The 18,067-nt window shown below is 42.9% G+C and overlaps 1 protein-coding gene across 5 annotated transcripts in view; it reads right to left on the reverse strand.

The window, feature by feature from the left end:
• The window catches only part of VGLL3 (vestigial like family member 3), a 202,274-nt gene that overhangs the window by 166,184 nt on the left and 18,023 nt on the right, over positions 1 to 18,067 (reverse strand). The window contains exon 4 of one of the 5 annotated variants that reach the window (XM_075033950.1): positions 43 to 13,578. The exons of the other annotated variants lie outside the window; for them this stretch is intronic. Within the exon in view, the coding sequence (XP_074890051.1) occupies positions 13,535 to 13,578 (44 nt within the window). The 3' untranslated portion in view covers positions 43 to 13,534. Of the gene's footprint in view, positions 1 to 42; positions 13,579 to 18,067 lie in introns of those variants that run through there. 5 annotated transcript variants of the gene reach the window in all.

The following is an 18,067-nucleotide window of genomic DNA, read 5'->3' on the forward strand; positions in this document are numbered from 1 at the left end:
TAACAAGAGTGCAACTAAAACCAGTGCACTGCAAGGGTTCAGATGACTTAATGATAGATAATAGCTCACAGTTCATGAATGTCTTAATCTCTTACTTTTGGCTTAGCTCAAGCACATTCTGTCTATAGATGTATATGGAGAAATTATTTGGGGGAAAAAACACATGAATAAATACCAACACAACAGTGTCAGCCCTGGGAGATGGAAATCATACATGGTTGTCACTGCAGAGCAGAAAAATACACCTCCCAATGACTTCATAGGATTATCGCTCTCAAAACTCATGGCAAAAAGGACAAAAATTTTATTTTTAACTGTCTTAGACCACATTGCTGATGTTAGTACTGAAGTAGGTAAAAAAAAAAAAACAAGCACACAAAAACACAGCAAAAGCCTGCCATTAAATGGAAAAAAAAAGGTATCAGAAAGGCCTTGCAGTTATAAACTTCGCATTACCAGTGAAAAGTCACACTTCTACAGGCAAAGCCACCTACAAGTGCACAAGAAGATTTGGGTTTTAATCCCTTGTGGAAAGTCATTTATGTTTCTTGAAGATGCCTACCTTGGTGCAAGCAGAAGGAACAGTTACTCTTATAAACCCTAACAACAAGGAGACCAGCAGCAAGATGCATGAGCTCCCAGTGGTGGATCTGGCTTTCACACAGACTAAGCTCCTGCAGAAAGGCCTGCTTTGAAAAGAAGTAGTGTTGGTATCACCAAGGAGCCACTAGCGTTTGGACAAGAAGCAGTGAAGTAACCTTCTAGTCCTTGCTGGGAGGGTTCTAGTCATAGCTCCTGGTGTCCCTCCTCGAAAGCTCTGCTTTAAGCCCTTTTTCATTGGCTGCAGTCATTAAAGATGGGGCCATAAATTAAACTGAATTATTAAAGCAATATGTCATGACAGGTACTGGAAGCGATGGCTGCAGCCTCTGCCTTGTGCTAAGTCAGTCACAAAGCAGTGGTCTATATGTTATTTTGTGACTATCACTTAGAGACTCACCCCCCTCATGCTGAAACCAACAGGGTCTCACTGAGGCCCAGGAAAAGCACTACATAATTCAGTGAGGAATTCTCTCTGAAAAGCCCTTGAGCATGGCTGATTAATGATCTTGTTTACCTCATTTAGCCCCAAGTTCTCCAAGTAAGAGCTGGCCATGAAGAGTTCTTATGCTCTCTGATATCCAGCCGGGACAATGTGTCCTGTCTTTGTTTTCAGCCATCAGGCTTGTGTCAAACACACCCTGACAGCTGCAAAATTTTTTGGTGAAAACAATAATTCCACTTTTCCTTTCCATCTGCCTGCAGATGGTTTAAATCTGACCCATCAAAAGGAGAAGGAAAAAAAAAAGGGGGGGGAAATAATATTCCAGCTGAGATGAAATTATAATGATTGCTGATTTCATATAAAGAAAATAACAGGTTTGAGATTTGCAGAAGAGTCCTTGCAATGATGAATTAAACTGTCAATGGAAGAACTGGAGGTTTACCAGTTGATCTGGGTTCTCTACACTTCTTCTCAGACCTCTTCAAATCAGCAAACAGCCACATAAAAAGTGATCAGCAACGTCTGTCATGGATGACAGCTACTTTTTCTCCTTTACTAAGGAGAACCTTTGTTAAGAATCACTGAAATACAGTCCAAAATATTATAAAGGAATAATTTCTGAAGGGACAGATTTGAAGCTTGGGGATCCTACTTAGTTTCAGTGTTCCTTTAAGCTTCTCTATGTTTCAAATCCGAATTAAAAATTGATGTAATTCCCTGTTTGTAACCAACCACCTGCATTGCAAATGCTGCTTTGCAAGTGCACATTGTGAATGTGAGTTTGTTCATGGAGAACATCAGCTATTGCACATAAATTACTAGTCAACTGGTTTCAGTGCTTGCTGTCCCCAGGTTTGATGAGACCAGGGCATGCTGCAAAGTATCATAAATACATAGCAACAAAAATAAATTACTTTCTGCTTAGGGATATAGGAGCAAAGAACGAAATGGCATCTCTTGTTGTGCTGGTCTCTTCAGGACAACATGCAGACATTGCATGAGGGGGCAAGTGAGAAGTTCAGCGCCTTTTTCTTGAGTTGTTTCTGCCTCTGAGTCTCCACTTGGCTCACCCATGTCTGGACCTCTCTCCGTAAGCAGGGTGTTCTGGTCTTTTGGTACCTACTTTCATAAAAAAAGCAACTATTTCTCCATCACAGAAAACAACAGAAAACTAACCAGGCCACACATGAGCCACAAAACAGTAAATATTTTTCAAGTCATGGGCTTTAACAGTGGCCTCAAATACTTTACTGCATCACCCAGGCTGGAAGCAATTTCCAGTCACTGCAAAGGGAAACTGGTGGTAGAATATATGACATTGCTGGAAGATTCATGTGGGACAAGAGCTGAGGAAACAAGAGTTAAGGAACCTGTCACTTTTTAAATTAGGAGAATATAGCATTGAGGCATCGTAAAATGCTATAGGTTGCCAGAGTGTTCTGTCCCCACGGTGCTGGTTTTTTTGCATTAGGACACAGGTAAGGTGGGGATGAGGATCCTAACAGTACTAGATCTCATAAAGATCCCCTCAAGCCTATTCACACAGAAATGTCATTGACAGCATGGCAAAAAGGCCAGCTAGGCTAACTGGGAGCAAGGAGAATAAGTAGCAGCAGGTCTCTGCAGGATGCACTTAAGCTGCTTCCCCTGCCAGAGTAAATGTGGCTTTTTTCTGAAGAAGCCAGAATGTCTCCTGGGATCCTGCTGAACAGTGCTCCACTTCCCCTTTGCCCTTTACCCAGGGCTGTTGTTTGGGCCAAGCACTTCCATTTGCTGTGACTGAAACCACCAAACAAACAAATGGAGCTTGTATTTGTATTGCACCTTCTGACATCCACGAGTCCAAGCTCCATGGCTTATGGACAGATCAAACTCGCCGAGCACACAGATGCTAACTGTGTGACACAGAGTCGCTGTGTCATGTCCCTGGATATCCGCACTGCCAGACAGCCAGGAGTTTGGAAGACTGCCCTTAAAGCAGTGGAACTGGGAAACAAGAGCAAGGATAAGGGTGGAAAAAAACCATTAAAAACAACAGGTGGCTAAGTCACACAAAATATCCTGTAGAATTCAGAAGTGATGTAGAGACTTATAGTGCATACAGGATGAATTACCCTCTCTGCAAGGATGTCTAAAAAGCAGCACACTGTTTCATTTTAAAAAAAGTAATGTGAAAAGCCTAGTAGTGCTATGGACTGAGATTATTTTGGGTGATTTTCTTTTCTTCTTACTGCAGTTCTCTGGAAGTCTTCAGTAGGATCACATGTGCATGTAGGCTTCAGCTCTCCCTGGCTAAATAAAGGACTTGAGGCTGCAAAACTGTCGCCCTTTCCTAAGCAACAGATTCAATTCAGGGAATTAAGACTCATACACCAGTGACTAATGCTGTTGTCAGGCTAGTTACGAAGTACCCGCGGACAGCCACGAACACCGTGTGCTCCATGTTGTGTCTTACGTTCCTGTTCTTGAAAGGCCAAGTTCAGTCGGACCCAGGCACCATCCCACCTCTAACGAAAAGCGATTGCTGTGTGCTGCCCTCAGGGCATGTCCTCCTGTACTCTGTGGAAAAGAGGTTTCACCATACGGCAGGAGATTATTCGCAGAAGTTCAGGCAGACTTTAGGGCATCACATAGGCCCATTCAGCCTCCTCCCTGTTTGTCCAGTGGGAATCACAGAGAAGTGATTATCTTGGAACAGACACAGATGCTTAAAAAAAGAGGGGATGATGGAACAAAAACATTACACAAAGCCTCCTCACGTGAGCAACAAGTACACCCCACAGCTGTTAGATTTGTTTTACATTTTTCACATATTTACATACACAAAATATTTCCAAACATCCCCGTGTTTATTTAAATTCCATCAGTAACATGGCTGGCAGAACAGATCCAGTGCAAATATATTCAGTGGATGACACTTCCCTGCATTGGCTCTAAAATGCATCAGGGGTCCAAGGCTGCTTCTACTGAAGTCAACAAAAAAATCCCAGGTTTCCTGGGATTAGGAAGGAGGAAGAGCTAACTCTATAATCCTGAAGTATTCACCTTACAGCAAAGGCCTTCAGCCAAACAGTCTGAAAATGAAGGAGGCAACACTTCTGAAACAAGGACAGACGGTACATTAGAGAAAGGGATTTTTTGCTCATGTCACAGATACCAGTTGCTTATGGGTGGGTGGTGGGGGTGGGTTGGAATTCCCATTAAATCCTTCGAAGGAAGTGCTGAATAGCTTTCCTTAGATGGTGTAGAGAAGTCAAAGAAACTGCTCAAGATCAGGAAGAGGTGGAGGGGTGGAAGGTGTTGCCTCCTCCTAAAAGCACATTCTGGCTTAAAAACAGATAGAGTGACACCTATGTACATGCTCATCTTCAGGTGGCATTAGCTCCAATTCAGAAAAGGTCAAATGATTACCTGAGGAAGCATTTGGCTATGAACATTTCTGGGTTTTATTTGTAAGATGTCCCTTCTGTTCCAGCTCAACCAGCCAGGCAGGGAACTGGGAGTCCCGCTGTCCCTGGTCACCCTCTGTGGACACTGCACAGCTTGAAAGTCTAGCCACGGGAAAGAGCATAGGGCTGGCTTCCCGCAAACGCCCCTGATGAGAAAAGCAAGGAGGAAGGGAGAGTGGGGTGATGCTGCTGCTCCATGCTGCATCGTTGAGCTTACTTGCCAGGTGGAGCAGTCTGTCCTTCAGAGCCAAGGAATTCACTTCTCCACAAAAACAAACCAGAAAGAAAAGCTTTTCTTTAAAAAGCAGGGGTAGCTGTGCAGCTCATGGAGTTCCCATTCACCATTGGCTCTGTTGCTCAGAAGACAGTCAAAGCAGGGCAGAAAAAGCACACCAGTGAGTGGGGAAGATTTACCCAGACTAATGCCCCAAAAGTGCTTTACTGATAAGGCTCCACAGAAATCTCCCCATTGGCTTCTACACAGATGCCAAAAAATAAGTTCATACCTTTTACACTGGGCATTTGAGAGAGACTAGGGAGTTTCCCACTGAGAAACTGGCTTCCTTAAAGTTGAATTTTCTCTTTATCCATCTCCATCAGAAAAGAATAGAGTGTTATTCTTAAAAAGGAACAGATTTTTTGGTTTTGGCCAGATATAGGAATCTTTGTTGCTATATTTGGCTTCCAATGTAGGACTCTCTGCTTGCTGGTGGGAGGAGGAAATTAGAGCTGGTGTTATTCATAAGTAAATGGGCATGAAAAACAAACCACCTCCCTTTGAACCTTGGTGCTACTATGGGCATTCACATAACAAATCATTTTCAAAGCCTGTGATACCTCTGTACATGCAAAGGCCAACATCTAAACTTTATTACCTGCTCATTTTCCAATAGTGATAAACTGTTGCAGATGTACCTTTATTGTCAAGGCAAAGACACTGGTGTAGTTCCTGGTGTTGGTTTGTTGTTTTGGGTTTTTTTAAATGCAATTTCTCGCTTGTCTTCAAAGAAAGCAAAAGTGATATTCTGAAGCAGAGACAATTACTGGAAGGCTGCGGCATCCAGCCCCCCTCCTCCTCCCAACAACCCCAAAAAAGAAGTCAGCTAAATTAATCGGCATCCCAGCCCAACGCACAGCTCAGCCATGAGGAATTCTCACCAGATGTCTTGGTCCCCACCCGGCCTCCCACGTCACGCAGGCAACATAACCCCTCGGAGTCCGAGGTCCTGCCGGGACGACCAGCCCCACTGCGCCTGGGGTCTCCGTGAAGGGCTGGTGGCAGCCCTGTCCCACCAGGACCAGCCAGCCCCAGCCCCAGCCCCAGCAGCTGGCATCCGGCCACACTCACTGCGCGGAGGATGCCAGCCCCGCTCCTCACTTTTTCCGTGGCATTTCTCCCCGCACCCGGCGGGCCGAGCACTGCTGAGGTCACCCAGCTCAGTCCTGGCTCCAAGGGAAGCACCTCCCCCAGCCACCAGGCTGGGACGCAGTTTCCAGCTGATAACACCCGAAATGAAGTTTATCCGGATGTAACTGATGAGATTCTCCATGGGCGTTAAGATCACTAAAGCCAGCTGAGTGATACTGATTTACATTAATGGAGGACGTGGATTGTCATGAATAAAATCAGTCAGAAAATAATGCTTACTCTTGAGCATCGCTTCCCCTGCTCTCGTTTCTTGAGGTAATGACAGCATGTAGAAATAACCCCCATGAGCACCTGGAAACCCAGGTGTGGGGCAGCACAGAGGGAGCCCTACTCTGGTGAGAGCAGCAGAAGATTCAGGGAAAAGAAAAAGCACTTCAGCTAGTTCATCCCCTAGCTTAACGCACTCTTCCTTCCTAAAGCACATTTGCTTCACTAAGGATAATTGTGATTGTCTTAAAGCAACAGGTCTCCCACATCTTTTCTCACAGACTAAACCACAGTGTAAACAGCTCACTTCAAAGAAAGACATTCCCTGCAATGTTTATCCTAAGTTTTCCTTGACACTTAGTTTATACCAAATTTCTAAGTCCTCACATTATTCTAGTATTTTTTGATGGCTGCCACATCCCACTCTATGTCTTTCATGTATTAGCCAAGCAATTGTTAGGCATCATTTGCTTATTTTTCAGTGGTCCGCGTTTCACCTTCATCCCCACTGTCCATGGAGACTGTTTCTCTCCTGGTAGCTCCCAACCCCATTCTCTCCTACAGGAAAGTTTTGAACCCAGTCTCTTCCCGGCCTTCCTTCCCTTGAGTTTCTGGCTGGCAGCTCTCTCCATCTCTTCCTCGCAACCTAAGAAAGAAGAACACGGTGATTTTGCACAGAGAAAAAGTGCCCTGCTTTCTGTCTGGTCCTGGAAACAAGGCTTGGAGCAGGATGTGTGGGGAAAATCCTGCTCATCTCCTGATGCTCTGAAACAGAGTACATCCCACATGGTCAGGATCTTCAGAGGATTTTGCAACTAAACTCTTAACAGCTCCCTGTTGATTGTGTGCAAGTGGCACTTTTTCAAAAGCTGAGTGCTCGGCCAAAGTTTCAAGGGTATTTTTTTTCCCCTCTTTTGGAACAGTAAATGATGTATCTGTGACCAAAACACCAAACCTTCAGCCCTCGAGCCAGAACATAGATATGCAAACATTTCTTAATTAAACAGTTGTAAAAATAATTTTTAGCAAGGGCAAAGTTACGTCCTTAGTGGAAATCACTGAAGTTTGCCAAAAAAAGTCAATTTGAGATAAATAACTTTCATAGAAAGTCTGTACTTGACGACTGTCAAAACTGCCAGGAAATGATAAAATTAAAAAGGGTCTTAAACTAAGTGTCACGTTGTGATTCTACTAAGTCTGATTGTAAAATAGCCTCTAGTGTTAATGCAACTTAAAAAGATATTTAAAAAAAAAGACGACTTTGTAGCATAAGCAATTGACAATATCTGAAATGGAAAGCTAGTGCCTTTATGAGAGCCCTGCTTGAAATCCCTTTGATGCTAGGCTTTCACTCTATCCAATTTTAGTAGATAACCAGTTTAGAACACTTGTTTTATAATGTTTTCAACACAAGACAAACCCTTGGCTCATGGAAATTAATCCCATGAAAAAAAATAGGAACTCAGAATGCTGTAATTTACAAAGAGATTTATGAGTTCTTTAGTTGCATAAGAATAAAAAGAAAGCATTAGCTAACTGTTGAGAAATACAGACCAAACTGAAAATGCTACATAAAAAAAACCCAATAAAATTCACATTAAATTATTTATTCAGTAATTAAAACAGTGACACTTTTCTTTATACAAAGCCCCCACATCAGTTTTGATGAGAGGGGCAAAAATGTTCAATGGAGTTTTGAGGGAAGCAGGGTTGGAAAACAGGTGGGAGGAGGAGAGGGACCCTGATTTGACAGACGGTTTTAAACAACAGCTACAAACAGCTAGCAGGGAAAGTGCAGCATAGTTCTGCAGATACTTTACTAGATTACTGTAAACCTCAACTGCTATAAATATTGGTTGTCTATAGGTACTAGCTACCTGAGGCCAAGCTCACTGGAATCAATGCTGATTCCAATTGATGTCCACCAACGCTGGGCCAGACCCCAGGCCACCATGCTGTGCCAGCCAACACTAGACTGCAATTTAGGCATTCAAGGCTGGTCCCAATGATCTCAATGCCATCGAAGATTTCCAAAGACACTGAGGGGAGGAAGCAGTATTCAGGCTCCTGTACGCAAATGGCCAACATCAATGATGCACAGCTGATCCACCTTGAAGGCTTGAGCCTTTGAGCAGGTGCATGAGATAACTGTGATGTTTTAATTACCCCCATCCCTAAACTCCATTGGGAGCTAAAACCATCCCATATTTCACAGGGAACTCCAGCCCAGTTTCCACAGGTCCCACCATTGTGTCATGGAGACCACAGAGCAAGAACAGGGAGCGAGTCATAGGCGCTGTGCAGACCAAGGGCAGCTAAAACACAGCCTTCCAGGGACATCTCTAATTCCCCTTGGCAACCAGTTTGTCCCATAAGATGGGGCAAGTATAAACCTGCCAACAGAGCCTAATTTTAACATGTTGAGCAGTGGCTGCCCAACCATCTACATACAATGCTGGAGAGGATCATCTCTGCTCACAGCTCAATCAGCTCAACCTTTGCAAGAAAATTGCTCCTGCCTCTCCTGTCACAGGGACTGGATTTTGACCTTGCTTAGGCAAGTGTCCCTTAGACTTTAAAGGGACAACTTCCTGCCTCACAACTGTCAGATTGTGCCCATAGGGCTAACATGTAAAAGCAGTATTTATTTTTAAATACCTTCCCGCTTTACATGACATTTCAGACCCAAACAACACGCATCAACTTTTTTTAAAAATCCACACATAAACAATACTTATCATCCACATACCTTTTAAAAGCCCAAAGGCTGACATATTAAAGCCAAGAAGTCAATTTTAAAAATATATATATTTCTAAATTGTTTATAAGAAATATATGTTGCTGGTCCATTGATATGGAGAAAAAGCTTGTACCTGAAATATCATATTCAAAGAATCATATTCAAAAAGATATGCTTGTCTGCTGAAAGGCAATATATTGCACCTCTCTACATAACACTGCTGGCTCCATGGTCATCTTTACAGATACAATAAATCAGGGGGTTTGAAAGGGGGGGGGCAGTTTTTGTTGTTATTTTTGGTTTTTTACAAGTATGGAGAAATTCCATTCACTCCTGAGGTTACAGAGTATGCAATAAAATGCCTACATTTTCTCAGTCTCAGATGAGATTTAGTGATCTCATTCACTTCATTTCCAAAGGATGTGCATTTGAAGCATGAGGGTGGCATGGAAGGAACCAGGTATAGCTACACATGTATGTGCATATATATGTCTATAAATATATACATACACATAAAAAATTGTGGGAGGAGAGCAAGACATACAAAATAGCCTGGAAGGAGAAACGCTGGGTACAGGCAAGTCGATCCTAAGTACAAGTGGGGGGAAACATGACACTTCCCTCCCGCAAATTCTGCTCTCTCTGAAAGCTGTGATGAGAGATTCATCCTCAAAAGCATGTTTTGAGGCAGAAGTAGACAATTGAGAGAAAACTGCCATTCACTTAAGAACTTCACACTATGAAAGAAGTATCAGATAAACTGATAACTGAATTTGTGTGTCTGGTGACGAGAGGAATCAGAACAAAGTGCATTTTAATATTGCCAAGTGTAGCTTGGCCAGCGTTCCAGAAATCAAATCTGTTGGCCAGTCAGTAGCTGCACTATTCCATCATCTCATTGGGGTGGAAATGCCCAGCTGAAAGAAGCTGGTATCTGCTTTTCAAAAACTGGTGGACAGCTTGAACCCTCCCAGTCTTCAAATGAAGACACAAAAATTGACAACAGATTTCTCAACATTAATGGGAATAAAATCAAATCCTGGACAACTTTAAGGAGTTTAGTATGTAGATTTTCTTGAAATAAAACAATAATTTCCCTATGTTCTCCCAGAAAGTGACAGAGTACATCATGTTTTATAAGTCCTCACAAAATGAATCATCCACTTTCTTGGGACAGCATCAGAACTCACCACACACAAAAAGAATGAAACAACTCCTTTAGTAATAGGTTAAGCCACATAACTTGTTGGTGACCTGATGTTAAGGGCCTTTTTTTCCTATCTGTGGAAACATGAGTAGTCTTAACATTTCTGTTTCTTTCTCACTGCCATCAATTCTCCGTAACTGCAATGTTGCAAGCAAGTACTCCCCTCCTCTTTCAAGAACAAAACCATCACAGCATCTGCATCTCATAAGCACATTTGTGCGTGTGTATAAGTGTGCGTGTGAGAGGTGTGGGGGGGGTGTAAATCTGCTGAATTGAACTTAGAAGTTTGTCACAGGGAAGAATTTTTTCCTTCCCACCCTTCAAATTGTAGAATGTAGAAGTAGGGCTACTGCTATGCACTTGTGCTTTTGCTTTCAACTTGCTTGTTAGTACAGGGGCTGGTTAGTGACCGAGGGAAAAAAAAAAAAATTATTTGACTTTCAAAGTCAACTGACTGATGCATGAATAGCTATAGACGATAGCAGGTTTTTATTGGCACTTGTCTCCCCAAGCCTGCAGAGCAACAGAAGTTCCTTCACCACACTCACAGGTTCAACAGTGGAAACTGGGCACATAACAGTAGTCCTTGAGGTGGAAGAGGCAATAGCTTCACCACATACTCATCCCCACTACCCATCAACTCAATAAATCAATCCAGAAAGGGATTCTAGTGCAAACTGTGGGCCTGTTTTTTCCTGTCCCATTCTGCTTTGACATCTATAGGGAACAGGAAGAGGTCCTTCATCATCTGACCGTGCAAAGAGGAAGGCAATGAACTGACTGCTCTTGCTAGACTTTAAACTATTTCAGGAAGTCAAACACACTACAAGTCAAAAAGAAACGTTGCCTTTTCTTTTGCTCCCCTCACCACCCAAACCCTCCAGCCCTGAAGTTCAAAGAGGATACATTGCCTCTTTGCCTTCCGCTTTGCCAAGTCCAGAAAAAAAAAAAAACAAAACAAAAAAAAACCCAAAACTTAGATTTTTTTTTTTTCTTCCCAGTATTTCTAATACTGTCAGAATTCCTAAGTCAGAACTTTTATTCTTGAGATATTTCCTGAACTGTACTGTCCTGATACAAAACTGAAACATGGCAGCTATTACTATGTTCCCTACCATACAGTTTTCCCATTGCATTATGAATTCATTGACAAATTGAGGAGCTAGCTCCACCAGAGCAGCAATAATATATAGAACTGTCATGAGAGTAAAATTTATTAAGAGAAAGAAATGCTGATGGACTATAAAGATGAGGAAAAAGACCCCACCACATTTAATTCAGCATCTCAACACAGAAACTACAACCCTGCTATTTTAAAGTAATATTTAAGCATAGTCCATTCAGCACTTTTACGCTGTCTCAAACTTCAAATCTGCAAGGTACACACTTAAGGGTCTTGCCAAATCGTGACATAATCCTAATGCCTCCAGCGCCAGCATGTCAAGCCCTCTCACGTGGCAAAGGAGAACGCTCAACACCTCATAGGATCAAGTTCAAAAAGCCTGGAGAAAAGCAGCAGCGCAGGGAGGGAGGCCTGAACCTTGGAGTGGCATGCACATCCCAACACTCCCCCTCCCTTTTGACACGCAGATCCATGTGGTCTCCACCTGACAAACCTACATTTACAATGCTCGTTGCCTTAAAATTAAACTGTTTCTTATCTCAGCCATGTGTTTATGTCTTGGTTTCCATTTAGCTGGTTTGTCCTTCAGACAGGGATGTCTGAAAACAGTGGTAACAGAACTATAATAGGTTATAAGAGCCTTAGGAAATATTACAGAGGGACCCTGGGTGCACAGAGCAGAAAGGCAACATCTCCAAGTAATAGCTAGGATCTGGCAGCCCAGGCCCCGATCCTGTGCTCAGTCCCACCTCAGCACATGTTGACACTCGCTGGAGTCACCAAGGGCTGGGCATGGAGGCTGACCCAGCTCCAGCTCATTGCAGGACTGTGGCTGTCAAGGGAAATCTTGCAGCCCTTATTCAGGATTGGATCGTGCTCACTTTGGCTTCAACTAAACTCATTATTATGCAAGTCAGACCCAAGACCCAGGCCAGAAATGGGGTTTTCCAAACACCTTGCAGAGCACTGTGGCTAGACATGGCCATGTCGTTTCCACATTCAGATTCTTACCCAGACAGCAGCCAAGCCTGAATTTGTGCACACTGAGCACATGCAACTTCTTACAAAATTCAAGAGCTTCAGCTGGAGTCTCACGACGCCCCCAGCAAATCTTAGGTTAGACAAACAGATTTGAAGTCAACAGGAGTCAAAAATCTCAGCGCTTTCCTTGAGGTGCTTAGCAGATGGATCAGGCCAGTTGAAAACATTTTGTTTCCACAAGTCACACATTTTTATAAAACTGACACTTCTTTCCTGAGCACTGATGATGTAAGTTGAAATGGCTTAGCTGAAAGTCCTGCCTCATGACTTAAAATAAGAGTATACTGGTATTTATGACCACTATGAGTGCCTGAAACATAACCCATAGGCGACTCTGTTCAACAGCTTCAACGGAGAATAGATGAGGCCCAGACTCATGTCTGATTTAAAGACGTGAGAGTATTTGGTCCATTTTGAAAGAATGGATGGGTTGGAAATGCAGTTCCTGTAACCCCAAGCTTTGTTTCATGCTAAAGGTGTTTGCAAGTTTCTGACAATCGGCACAGCACAAAGCCACCTTTAGAAGCAAGAAAATAAAGACACCCTTACTACAATCTAACACCAGGAAAAAATATTTGGCTGAAACTTCAGGTGCAAATTATACTTGCTTAAGCTAGAACAAAAGGACAAAAACATCAAAATCTAATAATGTGGAAACAAGGGAGGTTTAGCCTTTTAAAGAGAAAGGAAAGATAGACATTTGAGGTAACAAACAAAAAACCCAAAATGCACAAACACATCACAGACATCTAAAAATAGCATTTTATACATTTTTTTGCCAGTGCTTCTCTGAGAGCAAGTTCTTTAAACAGAACTTAACAATTTTACAATTTTTTTTAAAAAAATACATCATCCTAAAATAGCCCATCAATCCTTACCCAAACTTTCTGTATTTCTACAAAAATAGATGCACAAAGAGCTACAAAATCCTGTATTCCTGAAAGGAGGCGCACTGTAGTCAAGGGAGAGTCTTCCTCCTGACAATTGAGACTGTTCATAAAAATATCAAGCTGAACAAAACAAAACACTGTTAAAGGAGCAGAAAGGAGTTAGGTTGCCCAGGTGCAGCAGGCTCAGATGAGGAAAGCAAGGAAAGTTAGGGTTTTGGTTTTTTCCAACACTGTGGGACCCATAAACAGCCTTACAAACAAAAGGCTCAATAGCAAAACCAGAAAGGTTGACTCTTCATCTTCATGTGTGTCCTTTGCCCCATGCAGAAGGAGTCAACGACAGTTATATCGCCTGCCCAGCTGCGCTGATTCCAGCTCTAGCTGGTCTTAATTTATCTGAACTTCAGAACCAAGAAGTTTCCTTGCTCTTGTCCTGATGCTGTAGACCTACATTTCAGAAAAGAAAAAAAATATTTAAATTTGATACAGCTTTTTCCTCCCCCTCCCCAAGCAACTAAAGTAAGGATAAACAGGTTTTGATTTTTAAAAAAAAGAAGAAAAACCCCCACAACTTACCACCCTAGTGGGCTTTTTAGTAACATTGCTATTGCTCCCAATTTTTTAGTTTATGTGAGATAAGCTTAAACCACACTTAAGTTTTAGACTGGCTCAAGCAGTTCAGGAATGCTGATAAAATCCTGCGTGTGCTTCCTTGTTTTGACCTCATTTGGAGCATGGCATGGCATGATAAAATCCTCCAGCAAGGTCTGCGTAGATAATCCAGTACACAACAGAGTAATCTTTCCTGATAGGGGCCAGCCACAGACCCTACCTCTTTTAGAAAAGGTCTGTGACACTTCAGGCTCTCACAGTTTCTGTAGCATTTCACCTTACAGAAGAGAGTGAAAATGTTCCCGCAGCATGTAAAAAACCCAAATAATTTCACCCTCAGAGTGTCAGATTTTTAGCCAAGAATGGCTAGTGCTTCCACATGGGAGAAATTAATGCTTTTCAGCTTGCATTTGTTATGAGTTCCTCTAACATTTTCCTTTATAAAAAGTGAGGACTATCTAATAAACGTGGAGCTATGTTGTGGCTTTAGCATTATAGACTTGGAACCTGTGTTATAATCTGGGATTTCTCTGCTCCAGAGGGATTCAATCTTTGCTAGGTTTACACCCAACAGGGCGTATACCTAAAATCCAGACTACAGAGGGGGAGGTGCGGATGAAACTTCCCAAAGAAGACACATTCTTGCTCATTTATAGGGAAAGTAAAAAGGATAGAGATGCAGGCACATATTTTCAGAGGTAGTAAGGCACTTAGGACTCATCAAATTAAAACCTGCCCCTTGATGTTTTGAGCCAAGTAAATCACATTTCGTGAAAGGAAGGTTCACTTCCCACTGTAAACCATCATTGCTATATAGGCAGCAATGCTCCACTCTGTGTCATACTGTATATTACCCTGCTATATAGTGTACCAAGACCAATGCAACAACTACCTGATCTGCTAAGAATTTAGGGCCAATTTCACCACTAATGTAAGCAGGCGCAACTCCAGACTTCAATGATGCAACCATTGAAGGTCCATGTTTATTTGATCTTTAACCTGTGAAAATTGACAGATCCATGTACTAAGCGTGGACCTCTCATTTCCATATCTGATCAAATAGTGAAACACAAGGGAAGACCCATATGTTTTCAGAAAGCCTAACAGGCATGATGGGTTCAGTTCTGACCACTACGTCCTTGTTTTAAGAGTACAAACAGTTAAATATTGAATGATCAACATAATTTCAGAGTTGCGCTACAAAGCAATTAACAGTCACATAAAAGATGACAGCATATGGCTCTATCCATGTGAGGATCCCTAAGTAGTGTCCAAACACTTGTGTGTCCAGCAGTGAACAGACAGGGAAAGCAGAGCACACAGGTATAGCATACCAAAACCTGTTCAGTGGCTTTCTGCTCCATTTCACATGCACTTGCACCTATTTCTTTAGAGTGGAAAAACTGGGATATCCCTCCATTAAAGCATGCCTGAAAACATGTTTGGAGGCTCTTTACTCAATGAAGGTGTCTCCTTGCAGCTTAAGAGTTACTTGTTTACCTGGCAGCATCATTCATGAGCAGAGTCATAATAAACTGCTGTTAGTTTCCTTCAAAGCTCCCTCAAAGTTAGTGAAGATAATTTTGTGTTATTTTTCCCCTGCTATTTACAATTTTTTTAAAGAAAGACACACAAAAAGAGAAAAGAAAAACAAAAAAAAAAAAAAAAGAGGGATGCAAACAGCAGAAACCTTTCAGAGTGTAAGGAAGTCATTTAAGTCCACAGTGGGGCCCTAAAGGCCACCACAGGCTATGAAAGCCTATAAGAAGAGAAACGGATTATATGGCTCCTAGCAGCTTCAAAAAAAAAAAAAAAAAAAAAAAGACACACACACCTGTTTAAAAGGATGTCCATCTGATAGTAGCAACTGGTAGAAGGGGAACAACCAGCTGAACAGACACCTTCCCAGTTAGGTGTCTTTGCAACAAACAGAAATAACTGTAACACGGAGGTTTAAGGTATAGTTATTAAGTCTAAACAGCCAGAGAAAACAATCCAAAAAGCCAAAGTTGCCTTAGTTACAGAACTGAATGTGGAACACTTTCCGTGCCTTTTCCTCATTATATTCCCATCTCCTTCATGGCAAGGCTATCTGCAGTCCTAATCCAAGTGCAACCCTGCTCCTAACTGAGAGCTTTCACTTGCAGCCTGCTGCGAGAACATTTTCCTCTTAGCAAGGATGTCCTCACTGGTGTTGCCTGAGTCAGTATTGCCACACCAGCACAACTCCCCATCTCTGGGATACCAACGTTATAGCCAGCTGCCACACAAGCAGAATGCAGGTTCTGGGGGAACACCTAAACAAACTTAATGAGTTGTGACAAACTTGCGGGGGCGGGGGGGGTGAACAGAGACAATTCTACAGAAGGCAGCACGCTGACTGACCACTCAAATTCCGTATTCAACGTGACACACTGACATACAGGCATTTCCAAAAGTGGACTTTCCATAGTTAGCCAGGACTAGAGTATGTCATTAATTCACCTAAATTTAAAGCTATGCACCTCAACGCGCATAACTTCACATGGTAAAGGATGTGCACCTCAATTTTAAGATAGACTTACAGCCCCCAAATATGCCAAAATCCTGATCTGCTTTTATGGTGTGCCAGGCCCACGGGAAGCCTCCTCCAGCACATCTGTCCAACAGCAGGCCCGGATATCCTCCTAGGCTCCGCACTAGCAGGGCAAGTTGCTCTGCTCTGCTTTCCTCCCCACGGGGCTGCCCGCAGACCTGGCAGCCGCCAGCACAGCCAGAGCCGACTGAGCACCTGAAGTGCCCGGTGTGCTGGGCAGCCTCCCGCCCTGCTCCTGAGGAGAACACCAAGATGGCTGTAACCATCAGCTCCACTGCAAGACAGCAATTCCCCTTCCCACCCCCCTGGTCTTAAATGCTCATCTCTGCTTGTGCACCCTTAACGTGAGCACAAGGATTCAGCTCCGACACTGTGGCATTACAGCTGCAGCAGTGCTCTCTGTACCTATGCCGTGAGCCGCAGTCAGTGCGGTTAGAGGCTGACCTTGCTTTGCTTGACATCATCAGGGCAGAGAATTGTGGCCTAAAGCACAAACATGCTGTGCTTATACCTATGTGTTTATGTCAATGCTTGATATAAAACATACTTTTATATTGAGCATTATAGCTTGGGCACTTCAGCTTTGAAAAGACACTGCATACCAGCAGCCATAAACATTACAGGTTTTAACAGATTTTGATGTAGACTAGCATTTTCTTTAACCCCACTTGTACCAATAAAGAAGCTTCTAAAAGGGTTAATTTGCAGCACACAATGTGAGGATTAAGCCACATTTAATGGGAATCAGGTAGCTAAATGCCTCTTCATCCTCTAAAATGGGACCATGTAAGTTCAAACAGATATGCAAGACAGATCAATATTTTGTTAGCTCTATGAACAGTGATACGCTGATGTCCCACGCAATCTGTTCCAAAACATAAATTCCTGAACTATACCATGCGTGCAAGGGGAACCCCCTCTTAACCTTTGAAGTGATGCAGCATCACCCATTCATGAGATCGAATCCTTGGCTTAGTATGGCAGAGATGCAACAATGTAGCTGGAAGAGGGTAAGATTACAGCCAGCCTGCCCTGATCCCAACACTATCATTCCATGTAATTCAGCATGAGGAATTTTGCAAATGTTTCTATAATCGCATGTGACAGTAGCACAAGAAATGTGACCCACAGTAAGGAGGGAGGGAGACTAATTTTTTTATCTGAAGGGCTCTGAAAAGCAATGTCTAGGTATATATCAAATGAGCTTTTTTATATAAATCATCTGAAACTCATGGAATCTGATATATTGACAGCTCCACAGGTTGATGTCTTTTATTCTCCAGGGTCATATGAGGAAAGACTTCCAGAACTGAAGTTTTCTTGCCACTATGGCCTCACCCTACTCTGGAGAAACCACTTCTATGCCTCAGAAAGCCAGTACACTCTGCCAGGCCCTTCAGTTTTTAGCCTCTCTGTTGAGATTGCTGTCTCACATTAGAGTTAAATGTAATGAAATGCTGTGTGGAGATTTATGCAGTATAATCCTCCCCTGGAGTGGATGTGGAGTAAGAAAAGTTTCACCTGTGCTGGTGAGTGCTGGACGTGACTCAGTGTGGTGCTTCAGCAGCCCCCTCCACTCCCCAGCAGCACATCTTCCCTGGGATGACACCGTTTGACATGTATGCAAAACACTGGGGCAATTAAGCTCCTCTTTTCACCATGATCATGCCTCGAATGCCTGTCACCAAAGCATTTGTCTCAAATGCAGGCAAGGCTGAAAAGGGAGCTCAGAGCCTTCCTGCCCTTCTC

This window comes from Buteo buteo, chromosome 8 (assembly GCF_964188355.1).
Source record: "Buteo buteo chromosome 8, bButBut1.hap1.1, whole genome shotgun sequence".
NCBI lineage: Eukaryota > Metazoa > Chordata > Aves > Accipitriformes > Accipitridae > Buteo > Buteo buteo.